General features: G+C 44.4%; 1 protein-coding gene across 24 annotated transcripts in view; it reads left to right on the forward strand.

Moving 5' to 3' along the window:
* Positions 1-18,296, forward strand: part of ANKS1B (ankyrin repeat and sterile alpha motif domain containing 1B) — a 1,162,364-nt gene extending 1,144,068 nt beyond the window's left edge. For 17 of the 24 annotated variants that reach the window (XM_060307138.1, XM_060307131.1, XM_060307126.1 and 14 more), the window contains 2 exons: positions 12,789-12,956; positions 16,437-18,296. In XM_060307138.1, the coding sequence (XP_060163121.1) occupies positions 12,789-12,956; positions 16,437-16,547 (279 nt within the window). In that variant the 3' untranslated portion in view covers positions 16,548-18,296. Of the gene's footprint in view, positions 1-12,788; positions 12,957-16,420 lie in introns of all 24 variants that reach the window. The other 7 variants (XM_060307127.1, XM_060307133.1, XM_030856295.2 and 4 more) reach the window with 2 other exon arrangements.
* The last annotated feature ends 1,433 nt before the right edge of the window (positions 18,297-19,729 follow it).

Consider the following 19,729-nt stretch of genomic DNA (forward strand, 5'->3'; position numbering starts at 1 on the left):
TCAAACCTAGCACGGCTACAAAACTGGACTGACTGCATGTCCATAAGCTAATGTCCACATAGAACATTTTCTGCTGGGTCTGATAGAAATTGGACAGAAGAGTCAACTCTTTGCTCTGGACTTGGAGTAGAGGCATTGGGTTTCCAGGTTAAAGGAAGAACTGAGTATTCTAAAATTCAGCTGAGCAGATGCTGGAATTGACATCCAATACAAAAACTGACCAAATGGATGGCCAGCCCCACTAGTACCTGGGGGTGAGCCATGGAAACACCAGAAAACAGGGCCTGGATTTTGCCTGGAAAACAGTTCCAAACCCTCTCTGCCAAAGAAGGAAAAGGCAGGTGATGGATAAAGAATAAGATTATTTTGAGCTAGAAGATTTCCTCTTATTTTTAATGCTCAAAATGCAAAAGCTTATTATTTTTTATGATTGTAAAATTATTCGTCATTTGAATAAAGTTCAAAACATACAAAGAAGTATAAAGAAGAGAAAATTTGTCCACGATCTTAACACTTAGTGATAACCACTAGTAACGTTTTGATATTTACTGTTTTCTATGCACATAGACAGATACCATCTATGTACATATACATAATTTTTACTGAGTCTTGTAACCAGTTTTTTAAATGCCTCCATTTTCATTTTAAATGGCTGCCTGGTATCTCACTGTGTAGATCTATGTAGTATACTTAATCAGTTCCCTATTGGGGGAAATTTTTAAACTACGATGAATGTTCTTGCAAATATGCCATTGAACCCTTGAGCCCAAGAGATTTTCAAACCAGGAGTTTCCAACACAGAAAAATCCTAGTGATGAGCCAATTAATATAAATTAATTACCTGGGTGCCCAGAGTTTTCCCTAGGGGACAGATTGCCTAAAGCCTATGCTTCAGTTATTCTAACACCAAAATGATGAGTGTGCTGGGTACAGCCTCGGTGACTAGGATGCAGGAGAACAATGGGGTACACCTCTTTGTCTCATCATGAGCCCCCTCTCCCTGACATCATTCAGGGAGCACTTCCTGGACACCTGTTAGAAGCCAGGCACCAGGGACTCAGCCCCTGACACAAGGAAGTAGCTCAGTAAATATCCGTGGTGATTGATGTTCAACTGCCAGTCCTGACTGCCTTAAGAAGCTCACAGTAAATACAGGCTGGCCTACAGATCGATCTAGTTTGCATAGAAAAACAAGTTTGCATCCCTGGATTACATTCAGAATCTGTCCTTAAAATATGATGGTCCTGCAAATACCTCTAATGTAGCAATTCTTAATCCACAGATCAAAATCCCAGGGGGAGAAGGGAAGGGCTTTGGAGATTGTAATGTGCCCCCATTGAATTGGGATTCCCTGCCTCCACCCTAAAGAGCCTCCATTGGAGAGGGAGTGTTGCCTTTCCTCCCTCACATCACCCCTCATCATGGGAGGGGCAGGGCCACCAGCTGAGAATCCCTGTGCTAAGGGTTCAGGGTTCACGTCAAATCATAACACCCTCTGCCTGGAGACTGGTCCAGGCATGAGACCCTCACTGCAGCCAAGATGCATCCACCACCCAGGAGCTTCTGTATTTAATGTTTTTAAGTTGTTTGTTTTTGTTTTTGTTTGTTTTTTTTAGCAGTTTGCAGAAGTCTATTTTTTTATTGAAGTATAGTTGATTTACAATGTTGTGTTTCTGGTGTACAGCAAAGCGATTCAGTTATACATATTTTTTTCATTATAGTTTATTACAAGATATTCAGTATAGTTCCCTGTGCTATACAGTAGGTCCTTGTTGTTTATCTGTTTTATATATAGTAGTGTGTATCTGTTAATCCCAAATTCCTAATTTATCCCTCCCCCTCCTTCCCCTTTTGGTGACCATAAGTTTGTTTTCTTTGTGAGTCTGTTTCTGTTTTGTAAGTAAGTTCATTTGTATCATATTTTATATTCCACATATAAGTGATATCATATGGTATTTGTCTTTCTCTGACTTCACATAGTATGATAAGCTCTGGGTCCATCCATGTTGCTGCAGATGGAATTATTTCATTCTTTTTATGGCTGAGTAGTACTCCATTGTATATATAAACACCACATTTTCTTTATCCTTCCATCTACTGATGGACATTTAGGTTGCTTCCATGTCTTGGCCATTGTAAATAGTGCTGCTATGAACATTGGGGTGCATGTATCTTTTCAAATTCGAGTTTTCTCCAGATATATGCCCAGCAGTGAGATTGCTGGATCACATAGTAACTGTTTTTAGTTTTTTAAGGAACCTCCATACTGTTTTCCATAGTGGCTACACCAATTTACATTCTCACCAACGGTGTAGGAGGGTTCCCTTTTCCCCACACCCTCGGCAGCATTTATTCTTTGTAGACTTTTAATGATAGCAATTCTGACCAGTTTGAGGTGGTAACCTCACAGTAGTTTTGATTTGCATTTCTCTAATAATTAGTGATGTTGAGCATCTTTTCACGTGCCTACTGCCCATCTGTATGTATTCTTTAGAGAAATGTCTATTTAGGGTCTGCAGAAGTCTTTTTTTTATCATTTATTTTTAATAGATCTTTATTGGAGTATAATTGCTTCACAATACTGGGCTAGTTTCTGTTGTATAACAAAGTGAATCAGCCATATGCCCCCATATGCCCTCCCTCTTGAAACCTCCCTCCCATCCTCCCTATCCCACCCCTCTAGGTCATCGCAAAGCACCGAGCTGATCTCCCTGTACTATGCTGCTGCTTCCTACTAGATAACTATTTTACATTCAGTAGTGTATATATGTCAGTGCTACTCTCACCTCACCACAGCTTCCCCCTCCCACCCTGTGTCCTCAAGTCCATTCTCTATGTCTACATCTTTATTCCTGCCCTGCAACTAAGTTCATCAGTACCTTTTTTTGGTTTTTTTTTTTAGGTTACATATATATGCGTTAGCATACGATATTTGCTTTTCTCTTTCTGACTTACTTCACTCTGTGTGACAGACTTTAGGTTCATCCACCTCACTACAAATAACTCAATTTCGTTTCTCTTTATGGCTGAGTGATATTCCATTGTATGTATGTGCCACATCTTCTTTATCCATTCATCTGTCGATGGACATTTAGGTTGGTTCTATGTCCTGGCTATCGTAAATAGTGCTGTGATTAACATTGTCGTACATGACTCTTCTTCAATTATGGTTTTCTCAGGGTATATGCCCAGTAGTGGGATTGCTGGGTCATATGGTAGTTCTATTTTTAGTTTTGTAAGGAACCTCCATACTGTTTTCCATAGTGGTTGTATCAATTTACATTCCCACCAACAGTGCAGGAAGGTTCCCTTTTCACCACACCCTTTCCAGCATTTATTGTTTCTAGATTTTTTTTGATAATGGCCATTCTGACCGGCATGAGGTGATACCTCATTATAGTTTTGATTTGCATTTCTCTAATAATTAGTGGTGTTGAGTCTTTTTATCTTAAGTATAATTCTAAGGTACAGTGATCAAGAGCACAGCCTCTCAGAACACCTGGATTCACACACATCCCAGCTCAGCCAGGTTCTGGCCTCATGAACAAGTTATTTAACCTTCCTGAGCTTAATTCTCTCACATGCAAAACAAGGATGATAATGGCCCCACAGCTGTTTAATATGATAACTCCCACAGGGTTTCTGTTAGGATTAAATGAGATAGTCCATGTGCAACATGGCAAACAGTAAATAATAAATGTTGGCTGGTATTGTCATTAGGGTAAATGTCATTATGAATGATTCTCACAATAATCCACCTGCATGTGTTATTATCCCCATTTTAAAACAAACAAAAAATAACTGAGGGGCTTCCCTGGTGGCACAGTGGTTGAGAGTCCGCCTGCCGATGCAGGGGACACGGGTTTGTGCCCCAGTCCGGGAAGATCCCACATGCTGCGGAGCGGCTGGGCCCGTGAGCCATGGCCGCTGAGCCTGTGCGTCCGGAGCCTGTGCTCTGCGGCGGGAGAGGCCACAACAGTGAGAGGCCCGCGTACCGCAAAAATAAATAAATAAATAAAATAACTGAGGCTCAGAGCATACTCTTCCCAGTAACTGCCCCCCACACCAGCCCTGAGGACACATGCACACAGGCTTCCTTCTTTCATTGGTGGTCTGTGTAAGGTAGAAAATAATGTCAATTGCCATAATAAGTGTGGTCCCAAAAAGAGACTCATGCTGGAAAGGCCAAGGCAGGTATTTTCCAACAAGCTAGGAGGGGCAGAAGGAGCCAGGGTCAGAGACAACCAGGTTACAGCATTTGAGGGATCAGAGGTAGTGAACATGAAGCTAAATTAGTTTGGATTTATGCCCGAGCAAGGTAGCAACCAGAGATGAGAGTGTGGTCATGCCAACTTGAAAGGACATTCCAGCTCTGTGGTTTGGGCTAGCATGTGAAAGGACTCCTTAGTGCTTACCGTGATGCTGTGACCAAAATGGGTCACAGGCATCAGCCACCTTCCCCGAGGTCGGGGCTGGGAGTGGAGGCTCCGACCTCCTGTGACTATGTACTGTTGCTGTTGTTGTTTATCATTTTATTGAAGTATAGTTGATTTACAGTGTTGTATTCATTTCTGCTGTACAGCAAAGTGATTCAGTTATACATATATATATTCTTTTTCATATTTTTTTCCATTATGGTTTATCACAGGATATTGAATATAGTTCCCTGTGCTATACAGTAGGACCTTGTTTATCCATTCTCTATGTAATAGTTTGCATCTGCTAAACCCAAACTCCCAATCCTTCCCTCCCCCACCCCCTCCCCCTTGGCAACCACAAGTCTGTTCTCTATGTCTGTGAGTCTATTTCTGTTTCACAGATTCCACATATAAATGATATATGGTATTTTTCTCTTTCTTACTTTACTTAGTATGATAATCTCTAGGTCCATACATATTTGCTGCAAATGGCATTATTACATTCTTTTTTATGGCTAATATTCCATTGTGTTGATGTATATATACCACATCTTCTTTATCCATTCATCTGTCAATGGACATTTAGGTTGTTTCCATGTCTTGGCTATTGTGAATAGTGCTGCTATGAACATAGGGGTGCATATATCTTTTCAAATTATAGTTTTGTCTGGATATATGCCCAGGAGTGGGGTTGCTGGATCATATCATGTGGCAACTCTATTTTTAGGGTTTTTTTAATTGAAGTATAATTGATTTACAATGTGTTAACTACTACTATACAACAAAGTGATTCAGTAATACATATATATATATATATATATACACATTCTTTTTTTATATTTTTTTCACTCATGGTTTATCATAGGATACTTTTTTAATATTTATTTATTTTGGCTGCACTGGGTCTTAGTTGCAGCATGCAGGACCTTTGTTGCAGCATGTGGGCTTCTTTTTTTTAAATATTATTTATTTATTTGGTTGCACCAGGTCTTAGTTGCGGTAGGCAGGCTCCTTAATTGTGGCATGCATGCGGGATCTCATTCCCTGACCAGGGATCGAACCCGGGCCCCCTGCATTGAGAGTGTGGAGTCTTACCCACTGGACCACCAGGGAAGTCCCTATCATAAAATATTGAATATAGTTCTCTGTGCTATACAGTAGGACCTTGTTGTTTATCCATTCTGTATATTAAAGTTTATATCTGCTAACTGTGACCTCCCATTCCATCCCTCCCCCAACCCCTTCCCCCTTGGCAACCACCAGTCTGTTCTCTATGTCTGTGATTCTGTTTCATAGATAGGTTCATTTGTGTCATATTTTAGATTCCACATTTAAGTGATACCATATGGTATCTGTCTTTCTCTTTCTGACTTCACTTAGTATGATCTCTAGGTTCATCCATGTTTCTACAAATGGCATTATTTCATTGCTTTTTATGGCTGAGTAGTATTCCATTGTATATATGTACCACATCTTTATCCATTCATCTGTCAATGGACATTTAGGGTGTTTCCATGTCTTGGCTATTGTGAATAGTGCTGCTGTGAACATTGGGGTGCATGTATCTTTTTGAATTATAGTTTTGTCCGTATATATGCCCAGGAGTGGGACTGCTGGATCATATGGTAGCTGTTTTTAGTTTTTTAAGGAACCTCCATACTGTTCTCCATAGTGGCTGTACCAATTTACATTCCCACCAACAGTGTAGGAAGGTTCCCTTTTCTCCACACCCTCTCCAGCATTGTTATTTGTAGACATTTTAATGATGACCATTCTGACCTCTGTCAGGTGGTACCTCATTGTAGTTTTGATTTGCATTTCTTTAATAATTAGTGATTTTGAGCATCTTTTCACGTGCCTATTGGCCACCTGTATGTTGTCTTTGGAGAAATGTCTATTTAGGTGTTCCGCCCACTTTTCAATTGAGTTGTTTGTTTTTTTGTTATTGAGTTGTATGAGAAGTTTGTATATTTTGGAAATTAAGCCCTTATTGGTCACATCATTTGCAAATATTTTCTCCCAGTCTGTAGGTTATCTTTTTGTTTTGTTTATGGTTTCCTTTGCTGTGCAAAACCTTATAAGTTTGATTGGGTCCCATTTGTTTATCTTTGCTTTTATTTCTATTGCCTTGGGAGACTGACCTAAGAAAACATTGGTACAATTTATGTCAGAGAATGTTTTGCCTGTGTTCTCTTCTAGGAGTTTTACGGTGTCATGTCTTATATTTAAGTCTTTGTGTATAATGTGAGGGTATGTTCTAATCTCATTGATTTGCATGCTGTTGTCCAACTTTCCCAACACTACTTGCTGAAGATACTGTCTTTTCCCATTGTATATTCTTGCCTCCTTGAAGATTAATTGACTGTAGGTGTATGCGTTTATTTCTGGGCTCTCTATTCTGTTCATTGATCCATATGTCTGTTTTTATGCCAGTACCACACCGTTTTGATTACTGTAGCTTTGTAGTATTGCCTGAAGAGTTGGGAGGGTTATGCCTTCTGTTTTGGCAATTCTGGGTCTTTTATGGTTCCATATAAATTTTAGGATTATTTGTTCTATTTCTGTGAAAAATGTCATGGGTAATTTGATAAGGATCACATTAAATCTGTAGATTGCTTTGGGCAGTATGGCCATTTTAACAAGATTAATTCTTCCAATCCAAGAGCATGGGATGTCTTTCCACTTCTTTGAATCATCTGCAATTTCGTTTATTAATGTTTTGTAGTTCTCAGCATATAAGTCTTTCACCTCCTTGGTGAGGTTTATTCCTAAGTTGTTTTTTTTTTTTTTTTTCTTTTGCGGTACATGGACCTCTCACTGTTGTGGCCTCTCCTGTTGCGGAGCACAGGCTCCGGACGCGCAGGCTCAGCTGCTATGGCTCACGGGCCCAGCCGCTCCGCGGCACGTGGGATCTTCCCGGACCGGGGCACGAACCTGTGTGCCCTGCATCGGCAGGCAGACTCTCAACCACTGCGCCACCAGGGAAGCTCCCTAAGTCTTCTTTGATGCAACTTTAAGGGACTGTTTACATTCCCTTTCTGACATCTCACTGTTAGGGTAAAGAAATGCAACCGATTTCTGTATGTTAATCCTGTATCCTGCTGCCTTGCTGAATTTGTACTACTACTGTTCTAGTAGTTTCTGTGTGGAATTTTTAGGGTTTTCTATATATAGTATCATGTCATCTGCATATAAGGACAGTTTTACCTCTTCCCTATCAATTTGGATACGTTTTATTTCTTTTTCTTGTCTGATTGCTGTGGCTAGGACTTCCAATACTATGTTGAATAGAAGTGGTGAGAGTGGGCATCCTTGTTCCAGATTTTAGCAGGAAGGCTTTCAGATTTTCACCACTGAGTATTATACTGGCCATGGGTTTGTCATAAATAGCTTGTATTATGTTGAGATATGTTCCCTCTATACCCACTTTTGTAAGTTTTTATCATAAATGGATGTTGAATTTTATCAAATGCTTTTTCTGCATCTATTGAGATGACCATGTGGTTTTTACCTTTTCTTTTGTTGATGTGGTATATCACATTGATTGATTTGTGTATCTTGAACTATCCTCGTGATCCTGGGATGAATCCACCTTCGTCATGGTGTATGATCTTTATGTTTTGTTGGATTCAGTTTGCTAATTGTGACCAGCTCACAGGTTGATGGCTCCTCTTCCACCACCTGAATGAGGGTCCAGCCAGCCTTCCTTAGCACTGCATGGTATCCCAGTTATCTATTACTGCTTACTTAGCAAACCACCCCAAAACTTAGTGCCGTAAAACAACATGCACTTTATCACGTTTACGATTCTGAGAGTCAGGAATGTGGGCAGAGCACAGCAGTTCTGCTCTTCTGCTCCACAACATCTGGGGTCTCCACTAGGTAACTCAGATGACTGCAGATGCTGGGATGGCTTGACTGGAGCCATCTGTCTGGGGCCTTGGTCCTCTGTGTGGCATCTCCTGGAGCTTGAATGTCCAGTATCACTCCTTTGCTTCATATCTGGAGCCTGGGCTGGGGTGGCTGCAACTGCTGTTTCTCTCCAGGCAGCCTCTTCCCCTGGCCAGCTTGGACATACTCACAACATGGTGATCTCAGGGAGGTCAGACTTTTTATACATGGCTGGTTTCCCTCAGAGGGAATGTTCCATGAAAGCTGAGAGACCTCTCACAGTGTAACCTCAGAAGTCCCAGCATGTCACTTCTGCACATTCTGTTAGTTAAGAAAGTCAGTATAACCAGTCCAGATTCAAGGAGGTGGAGGAGCAATTAGCCCTCTCAACAGCCCCCCTCACACCATGGCACGAGGCAAGGGGAATGGTGATGGCTGCCACCTTGGAGACAAGCTACCCACACGGGAGGGTAAGAACAGAGACTTTTGAAGTATAGTTGATGTACAGTGCTTCAGGATTTCAGCACAGTGATTCAGTTTCATATATATATATATGTGTGTGTGTGTGTATATATATGTATATTTGGTTCGAGTATAATGTTTAATATAAGATACAGTGGATTGGCAGAGTTGATAACGAAGTTAAGAGATTTACTTCTAGTCAGTAAGGTAACAACCTAGGCACCGGCATATATATATTATACACACACACACACACACACATATATAATGTTCTTTTTCAGATTCTTTTCCATTATAGGTTATTACAAGATGTTGTAATATAGTTCCCTGTGCTATATAGCAGGTTCCCTGTGCTATATAGTAGGACCTGTGCTATATAGTAGGACCTTGTTTTTCTGTCTTATCTACAGTAGTGTGTACCTGTTCATCTCAAACTCCTAATTTATCCCTCCCCCCTTCCCCTTTGGTAATTTTTTTAAATTAATTGTTTATTTTTGGCTGTGCTGGGTCTTTGCTGCTGCGCGCGGGCTTTCTTTAGTTGTGGTGAGCGGGGGTGACTCTTCGTTGTGGTGCACGGGCTTCTCATTGCGGTGGCTTCTCTTGTTGTGGAACACGGGCTCTAGGTGCGTGGGCTTCAGTAGTTATGACGCACGGGCTTAGTTGCTCTGCAGCATGTGGGATCTTCCCAGACCATGGCTTAAACCCATGTCCCCTGCACTGGCAAGAGGATTCTCAACCACTGTGCCACCAGGGAAGCCCCATTTTGGTAACCTTAAGTTTTCTATATCTGTGAGTCTATTTCTGTTGTATAAATAAGTTCATTTGTATCATTTTTTTAAGTTTCCACATGTAAGTGATATCATGATATTTGTCTTTCTCTGAATTACTTCACTTAATATGATTATCTCTAGGTCCATACATGTTTCTCCAAATGGAATTATTTCATTCTTTTTTATGACTGATATTCCATTATACACACACACACACACACACACCACATCTTCTTTATCCATTCATCTGTCGATGGACATTTAGGTTGCTTCCATGCTGCTTTGAACGTTGGGGTGCATGTATCTTTTTGAATTAGAGTTAAGAACACAGACTTTTGAGTCACAAATATTGGTTCATACCACTGCTCTGTAACTTTCTAGCTCTGTCATGTCAGATAAATTACTTAACCTCTCTGAGCCTCAATTTCCTCATCTATAAAATAAGGATAATGATATTCTACTACAGATGATTGTGGTAAGACTTAAAGGAGATAAATCTAGTGCTTGGTACAATGCCTAATATCTGCGAAGTCCTCACTTAATGGTAGCCATACTACCTATAGTGATAACTAGTCGTGTTATTACTCCAGCTTGCCCTTTAGATATTCATTCATTCACTCAGCAAACAAGCCTCTGTTTTGATTGTGTGCTAGGCAGTCTCTGGCCCTGGCCTCCCACAGTTGTGAAGACAATGATATGTTGTAAGCAGAAACTAAGCCGGCTTTCAGGCTTTCTGAGCAGCATCCCTGGCTCTTCAGTGCCAGGCAGCATCTCTGGGGTCAGCAAGCCTGGCTCAAAGGAGGAAGCAGGGGCTTGTCACCTAAGCCTCTCTGATCAGATTACGGTAACATTTTTGGCCCTTTCCTGTAGTGTCTTCTGCTCTCAGTAACTCTCTTCCCATTTCAAGTAGTGCGGATATTACTAAGGAGAGGCTGGAGAAATGAACCCGCCTTCCCATTCAAACGTGTCCTCAGGTCCCATCTGATGAGGATCTGTGCCCTCAAGGGCCCCGGTACTTTGGTTGCACAGGACTCCGCGTGCAGAGCCCCATCAGCAAGCAGCTGCTCCTTGTGGGCTGTCACTGGCATCCAGAATTGAAGCCTCCAACACCGAGGTGACAGAAAGTGCAGGAAAGGTAACCATCTCCGACTCTTTACAGATCACAAAAGAACTCTTAAAATGCAGCATTCGACATGAAACGAAAAGCAAGACGTCATGGAGAAAGAATGCAAGCCAAACTAAGGAAAAGCTGCTTGGCAGGAAACCTCACCGTCTGGTCTGGTCTCTGTGTCTTATCTCAGCAATTTCCTAACACCAGCAACTTCTTTACAATGAAAGGAGGGCAGAGCTTCTAACCCAGAAGCTTCCAAAAACCTTTATAGCCTTCCCATCAAAATCTTGTGAAAATCTCACCTGCTCCAATGAGCATCTTTAGCTTTCATTTGGAGACACTGGAACTTTAAGTAAATCTCACTTTCAGGAACTTGTTTCTAGGTTAACAATAAAGGAATTCACGCTTATTAAGCACCTTTGTTCCGGCATCAAAAAGCAACATGTTACAGAACTGCTGCATCTGCCATCTTTCCCTTAGTCCAGTTGCCCACCCAGAGCATGAATTATCTGCTACGTGTCCCTGACAGACAGACAGCCACTATCGCCACAGCACCTGTGGACAAGACAAGAGTCCGGACTTCATGGGGACAGCCAAAGCCCAAAGCCCCAGGCCCCCTTTCCAGGGGACCCATTGCACACCAGGCAATGGGCAACACTGGTGGTGACGCAAGTGCCAGGCGTAGGCACTGAGGGTTCAGCCCTCCTGGTGCAGCCACGGCCGGAGCTGTCTGCCAGCCCTCCACTGTCACTTGTCGGTGCATTACTGATTTCCTAGTCTGACGCGTGCTTGGAGGCAACCTCGGGCCCCGAGCTCCTTGCGGGAAGTGCTCAGCAGGCCGTGCAAGGCTGGGTCTCCAGTAAGCACATGTCTGTCTTGAGGGGCCACGGCTTCTTAACAGGTAGCTCAGAGGAGAAGACACGTCCTCTGTCAGACCAGTTCTCCCACTCAGAGGCGTTTCCCCTCAGGCTTGGGCCTAAACCCCGGAAGTCCGGCGTGGATCTGAAATCTGGTCCGTCTGGAGATCCGTGGGCCTCTTCCACACGAGCCCTGACAGCCACGCCGCGTCTCCCTCCATCTTCGTCAAGTGAGAACAGTCCTCAGCGGATCTCCCCAGAATCATGGGAATCAAGATGTTCTGTGTGCTTGACTGGGGCGGAGGGAGCAGGGGTGCAACATCAGCAAAAGCAATTTCTGTGGTTTTGAGGAAAAAACCACACAGACTTTCTAGGGGCGTTCGTGAGCATGGAAACTTGGGACAGACCACGCCGGCTCTCAGCTGGTGCAGTGGTTGTAAGAAAGCTCTCCGTGACCCACAGGCATCCAGCTCTTTGATGCGCTGTGACCTCAGGGTCTTGTCGAGACCCTGCTTCTGTGGGGTCAGACCATGTCCTGTTTTCTCAGTGAGAGCAGACAGGGTGGGACTGTGCTCAGAAGAGAAGGCAGAAATGAAGTACGAATCTGGAGACGAGAAGCTAGACGTCCTGAGGGGAGTGATTGAAGGTCCGAAGGAAAGAACTTCTCTCCCAGACACTGCTTGGCATGGCATTCGAGCCTGACAGGATCTCCTGTCTCTTGCTGATTTGATAATAAAATATGGAGTGGACCCACAGGGAGAGCAAACGCCTCAAGAAATAGCTGGATAATTGGCTCTGTTTGCATGCTCGCTGTGAGTGTGAGACGCCACACCAGCATGACTAATGCCTCTCCCCTCTGCCTAAATTAGATTTTGATTGTGGCTCAGAGATGTTCACTGAATCACAGATGTTGGAAGTAAAAAGACCCCAACTTCTCAGGAACACCTCCTGTGGAGTGTGTGGGATCCTCCTCCCAGGCTGAGGGACCCCTTCCCTTCCGAGACCTGGGAGCAAAGCAGCCACCCCGGATGGAGCGGGCTCCGGGGTCCCGGCACAGGCTCCTTAGGTGGCTGTAAGCAAGTGCACCGCGGCAGTAACTGATGCCTCGTACAGACCCTAAATCGGACCCAGTGTCCTGTTTGTCAAATTTCCCCTGGCTCTCTGCCACATCAGGTGGAGCAGTTCAGGGTCCTTGCCGGTTCGCCCACTCGGTGTTCCTCAGCCACTCTGTTCTGATCTGGAAGATGCTATCATAAACGCTTTCTCATTTCTCTTGCAGAATTTAGCCTACGAGATCATCCTAACGCTGGGACAGGCATTTGAAGTTGCTTACCAGCTCGCGCTGCAAGCCAGGAAAGGGGGGCATTCCTCCACACTTCCAGAAAGCTTTGAAAACAAGCCCTCCAAGCCCATCCCCAAGCCCCGAGTCAGCATTCGCAAGTCGGTGGTAAGTAGAAAAGACAGATGTTCTGAAAACCTTGAACTGGAGGGGAGGGATCCTTGGTGCCGTTGGGGCTGGCGAGAATCCAGGGCCTGCCCTTCTTGTCCTTCCCTTGGCCTCATCCTGGCATGTGTCTGTCCTCCTCTCAGCCCAGTTCCTGCAAAGTCTTGGGGACCATCTGCCTGAACTTGGAGGCTCCCAAGAAAATTCCACTTCTTTTGTCCCTTGCAGCAGCCTGTGAGGGGACTGGGTGCTGCTGGCCTCCCGGGGGAGTCTTTCCTCAAGGTCCAGGCGATCTTGGGAAAAAGGATCCCTGAGGCCCCGGCTGCCATCCCTCTAGGGGGCAAGCCTCTCACAAGCCGCTGGGCAGCAGAGAGGGTAGCAGAGGCTCTTGGGGAGGGCATCCCTGGTACCCAGCTAGAGGAGGCTGGAGGTGCAGGCTGTACGCGGGCCTGACAAGGAGGCCTAGGCGCAGGCTTCCTGCAGAGCGGGGACTGTTCAGAAGGTACTGCCCCTCCTCCCCGGCATCTGCCTCCCTCCAGAAATTTCCCCCCTTCCCTCCCACACGCTCTGCACACATCCTGTCCTAACAGACTTTCATGACTTCAAAGCAGCCTCCTCTGGTGGTAGCAATACCCAGAAGCTGGAAGCCTCCCGTCTGGTTTCTGCTGCCGTATGGCATCCTAGAAACTCTGGGACTCAGGGCAGCAGGCACCCTCAGAGGCATCGCTCAGCCCACATATCCTTCCGCCTGTGACTCCTCCTCCTCCCCACCGAGCCCTGTCCCCGGAGTCGTGGGGAATTGTAGGGTTTTTAATGTTTGCAGAGGCACCACCCTTTGTGACCATGTGGCTTCTTGTTCACGCTCTGCTCTTTGGCCTCTACTCCTGTCTCCATTCTTGGCAACTTCAACATCCATGGGGATGATCCTCCCAGCGTGTGGCCCCTCTGCTCCTTGACAGCTCACCTCTCAGACCTCTTCCCCCACCTCACCCTTCACTCCCACGCTCACCCCACATCACTGATCACCAGTAACTGCAAGCATCCTCTGACTTTCCTTCTGACCCCCAGTCCCCCCACCTCAGCCCCTCCCGGCCCCACTGGCTCCCAATCCTGAAGCACTCCCAGAACGGCAGACTTACAGGTTCAGTTGCTCCCTCATTTCTCCTTCGAGGCTTAGCACACGTGTGTCCAGAACAGAATTCTTGATCTCTCCGCAAAGTTGCTTCTCTCTCTGTCTCTCCCAGCTCAGTAAATGGCATAACCGTTCACCGTGTTGCTCAAGCCATAAATCTAGAAGACACCCTTGATTTCTGTCTTCCTCTCACCTGTGTCCACCCCACAAGCAGATTCCATCCGTTCAGCCCCTAAAACATCTCTCAGACCCGTCCACTCCTCTCCATTTCCTCTGTCACTCTTCCCATCCAAGCCATCACCACCAGTAATCTCCAAAATACTCCCATACATCTCCTAAAAACTCCCCTCCTCTGCCCGGCAACCAGGGTGACCTTCTTAAAACACAGATCAGATCATGGTACCACTGCCCCAATTTCCCACCACACTCCTGACACTCAGGCCTTCTTCCTCCTGGAAACAAACAAAGCTCACTCCCACCTAAGGCCTCTGTGCCCCCTGTTCCCTCCACCTGGCTTTGTCTCCCCCTTGTTTCTGCACGGCTGAGTCTGGCTTGTCATCCAGGGCCCAGCTACACAGAGGGGCTTCTCCTGGACCACCCAGGCTTCTCCTGGCTTATCTTGTTTATTTATTGTCTGTCTATCTTATCCCACAAGAAAAGCAAGTCAAATGTCCAGGAATTTTCAGAACATTTGGGGGAATTAGCTCTTAGAGTACTGTATTCATTCCTGTGTGGGCTGGATAAATCTGTTCGTGGCAGGGACCTCCATCTGACTTTTGTCTGGTCCCCATAGATTTCTTCCACATGAGCACAAAGGGTGGGTGCCGTAAGAGCTCAGAATACTCATTTAGAAGCCTTCACTGAAAAATATGAACCATACAGGGAATAATGCTGCTGTCCTTTAACTACCCCAAGATCCTGTCCCCCTCAATCGGTGTCTGTGTTCCCTTTCCCTCGGCCCCAGTAGTTTATTTTTGAGAAACAGCCCATGATTAGACATGTAGAGTCCTCCCCACAGCCTTGTGGAGACACAGTCAAATTGCAGGTGGCCGACGGGCACAGACCCCGCACTCTTCGGACAGCTCCCTTGCTCCGGTTTCCTGAGCAGAGCAGGTGGCCAGGGCCAGGGGGAGACATGGAAACACTAAAGAAAGAGGCAGCAATCTGGTGGAGAACTGCCCCAGGCCGCCCGTGAGAGCTCAGAACTCGAGCTTCCCCCAGAAAGGGCCTGTTTAACCTTGTACACGCAGGGGCTGAAATGGTGTTGACGTTTTACAGCTCAGTTTGGTTCAAGGCTCACCCTGACCTGGGCCCACTCACCTCTTCACCCTCAGTTGTCTCCCCGCCAGGTGCCCTCGGCGACCTGACTGCAGGCCCTCAGCCGGCCTCTTTCCCTACCTCGGGCACCTTGCACATGCTGCTCCACGCCCCCTGCCTTTACCAGGAAACCCTTGCTTCTCCTCCAGCTCTCCGTTTAGACGTTACCTTAATTAACTTTTAAATAATGTCTAGTCAACAAGTATTTATTGGGTGCCTACTGTTTAGTGGGTTGCCCGGAGCTTTTCTGAGTTTGAGGGAAACAGGAGTAAACAGAACAGACAGAATCCCACCTTCATAAGCATACATTGTAGTGGAGAATGAACAAATAAACATGATGTATGTGGCAAAAGGATTATAAAGAAGAGACAGCAGAGGAAAGCAGAAAAGTTGAGGTGCTATTTTGCTTGGGGTAAACTGGTGAGGAGGTGATGTTTGAACTGCACCCTGATTCACATTAGGGCATAAAGCAGGCAGGTGTCTGGAGAGTATTCAGGCAGACAGGTGATGAGCACAGAGGGTCTGGGCTGGGGCTTGGTGTACAGGGAGCAGCAGGGAGGCCGGTGTGGCTGGAGCGTAGAAAGGCAGGCAGACAGGGCCACCGTGGGTCACCTCGAGGACTCTGGGTTTATTCTGACTGTAATGGAAACCACTGGAGGCTTGAGAGGCAGGCAGGACATAGCCTGGTTCACCTTCTCTAGGAAGCCCCCCTGGCTCCTGACATGGGTCAGTGGCCTTCCTGGGTGCCCACAGAGCACCCTCTTCCCCCTCAGATCTCACTTCTCAGTAAAGTGTTCCTACGTCTGCTCCCCACCTGTGTGCCTTCAAGAGCAAGGGCTGTGTCTCACTCACCGTCCCCCCCGCCCAGTGCCTTGCAGTAAATGTGTATCAGAAGAACGAACAGAGGACTCTCATGCCCCCAACATCCTGAGGTCCTGCCAGAGCACAGTGATGGTTTCCAGGCAGCGTTAGGATGCATGCGTGCAACCCCAGGCCGGTACCGTATAACGGGCATCAGCCTTTCTGTTTTAAAGCAGATCGACCCATCTGAGCAAAAGACTCTGGCCAATCTGCCGTGGATTGTGGAGCCGGGACAAGAAACCAAGAGGGGAATAAATACCAAGTATGAGACCACGATTTTCTGATACTCACCGTCCTCCCGTCCTCGCGGTGCCTTGCACGCCGAGCAGTCCCGGAGCAGGCTTTCCACCCGGCGCAGGAGGAAGACTGCTGTTTGTGTGGCCTTGTCACGGGCGAAAGGCCACTGGCGATTCCTGGGGACGTTCTTTCTGCACCAGTGACAGAAAGTGCAACCAAGACTTTCCAGTCGTAACCCCTGAGAGAAATGAGTTGAGATTTGTGGCTCACTGTCCCGACTCCCCTCCCTGCTACCACCCAAGGTATTTCTAGTGACTTTGCCCCAACACTTGCTTTGCTGTATTTGGGGATAATACCTTAAGAAAAAAAATACAGGGGATCTCTAATACTGCCTAAAAGTATAAAAATCTTGGGTTTATTTTTCACTGTCAGCAGTTTTCAAGGTAGAATGAGAACAGAACTACCCCCAGAAAGCATCTGTAAAATCATTATCTCACTGAGTATCGTTTCATGCAAAAGGACAAAAAGTACCCGATTGCCAGGAAATCCTATTTCCCAATTTCTATATTTGTGGATTTTATATGTAATCAACTATGTCAGATAAAGAAAACCTTTACATCTATGGATTGATTCAAAAACTTAATGATTTAAAACAGAAGAATTTATTATGCACAGAAAAATGTGTCTTGTATTAAATATTTTTATTAAAAGAATGTTTCACTAACACATTGATAAGAAAACTAGGTTAGTTGTGAGGGATGTTTTGCTTTCATTTCAAATAACTAAATTTCTACTGCTACTACCAAGAGAACTGGCTTGGGCGTTGCAAAGTACGGTACCAGAGACGCTCACTAGAGCAGGAGATTTGGGCAAGCAGGCTGGCGTCTTACCAAAAGTGCTGACACAGCCATAAGCCTGCAAAGATTTTTGATTTTTTTTTTTAACTTCACAGTTTTAAAAAAACATGTTAAACAAAAAATCTAGGGCTCCTGCTGTCAAGATTTCTGTCATGGAAACCTTGTTTGTTTGAGAAAGGTGTTAATAAAATTCTATTGCAAAAAAAAATTTTCTTTTCTAGAAAAACACAAATACAAAAAAAAAAAAATAGAGATTCCAAAGTAATAAAACTCTTTTCTTGAAACAAAATAAATAAATAAATGTTTGCTTACTCTTTGATTAAATAAAATTTACTTACATTTCATTAAGGTATTTTAATTTTTTTAATGTCTCTGTGGAGTATTTGTATGATACCATAATGTATATTTATGTAGAATCAAATTATATAAACAGTACCAATATCATTATAGAAAAAATAACGTATATTGTTCTAACCAATCATATTGTGAATCATTTTGGAGTTCATTATAATAAGCGATATTGATAAATTGTGGGATTGTCTTAATTTTTTTTAATTAACCAATATTATTTTAAACCTGAGATTATCAGTTACATTCATCAGTTGGTGAGTTTTAAAAACTAAATTTTATTTCAAACTGACAAATGTATATGGTTTTAGTTCAGTGTTGGAGAATTTTAATACAATATTAAATTACTTGAACTGAACAGTTCCTTGTATATATTTTGCCTATTCACTGTTGATATGTATGTAGTAAATTGAGAGTAAAATAACCCTAAAATATGGTACCAAAAAGAAACTGTATAGGAGCAAAGTAAATAGTAGCTTTGCTGAAAAGGAAACATGTAAATATGCTTGGGCTTCCAGTTATAAATTTTGTAATTTTTGTCATTATTTATATCCTATAAAAAAACACACAAAATAAAATGGAAACTGTACAGCTGCTGGTGCTTGGCATCATTCTGTGAGCACCTTCCCACTTCCACTTAGGATAGAAACAAAAGCCCAGCCTTCTCAGCATCCATAGCTAAAGGGATTTTTTAATTTGGCAAAATTGAGAAAATTTGCTCATTTCCAAGTTCAGCCAGGCCTTTAAAGCTTGAATTTCAGCCATAAAGCCCCCATTGTCTTTAATGTTAAAGTGGGCTGTAAGGAAGAATTACCAAAACAGAAATTGGTAAAAGGGAGGACTACCAAACTAGATTACTTTTATAGGACAACATCTACATGTTTGTCTTAGGCTGCCATAACAAAATACTGGGTGGCTTAAACAACAAATTTATTTCTCACAGTTCTGGAGGTCCTGGGAAGTCCAAGATCAAGGTGCCAGCAAGGTAGGTTTCATTCTAAGGCCCTTTTCTCCTGGCTTGGCTTGTTGGTGGCTGCTGTCTTGCTGTGTGCTCACATGAGCCTCTGTGGTGTGTGTCTGCAGAGGGTGAGAGAGCATCAAGCTCTCTGGCTTCTCTCCTTATAAAGGCACTAATCCCATCATGAGGGCCCCACCCCCATGACCCCATCTTACCCTAATTATCTCCCAAAGGCCCATTTCCAAATACTCACCATGGAGCATTAGGACATCAACATATGGATTTTGAGGGGACACAGATTTTCCATAACAACAGTCATTTTTCCTAAAACACATGTACCAGCTATGAGTCAAGTAATAAAAGGGTCATGTTAGAGACACACTGGAAAAATCAGTGATTCACATTCCATATCCTGTGACTTTCAGCAAAAGATCTCCCCACTGCTGGATCCAAGTTACTCTCCAAAACACATGCCAAACCAATCACGGGGTGCTCCCAGCCTGACATGCAGAGGCCTAGGGCTTTGAACCTGAAAGGGCTAAAACCATCCAGAGATGGGGCAACATTCACAGAGGCAGAAGGGCAGGTTTCCTGAAGGAAGGTTTGGGCTGGGATTTTAGACAGTAATGCTTTGCCTGGGCTAATTCAGCCCCTTTTTAATCTTTGCTAGCCACCAAGAGGTCAGCAACCCTCTTATTTATTATCTCTGTGGATCAATGCTTATTTGTATCAGTTACGATCCCAGCATGAAGTAGATGGCACACTCCAATTGGGAGAATTTAAGAGTTTAACAAGTAGAATACTAACAAAGGTCTTGGCAGCATGTAGGGAAACTAACCCTGGGCTGGTGTGGCCTGAAGGGAGTGGGAAAGGAAGCGGCTTGTGGAGGGGGCTTCCAGACAGGTGCTGTGGGCGTCAGAAAGGGATCCGTAATTTTAAAAACTCCCAGCAAACAAAAGTCCTAGACCAGATGGCTTCACAGGTGAATTCTACCAAACATTTAGAGTTAACGCCTATCCTTCTGAAACTATTCCAAAAAACTGCAGGGGAAGGAATACTTCTGAGC

Source organism: Globicephala melas, chromosome 10, assembly GCF_963455315.2.
Source record: "Globicephala melas chromosome 10, mGloMel1.2, whole genome shotgun sequence".
Classification (NCBI taxonomy): Eukaryota; Metazoa; Chordata; class Mammalia; order Artiodactyla; family Delphinidae; genus Globicephala; species Globicephala melas.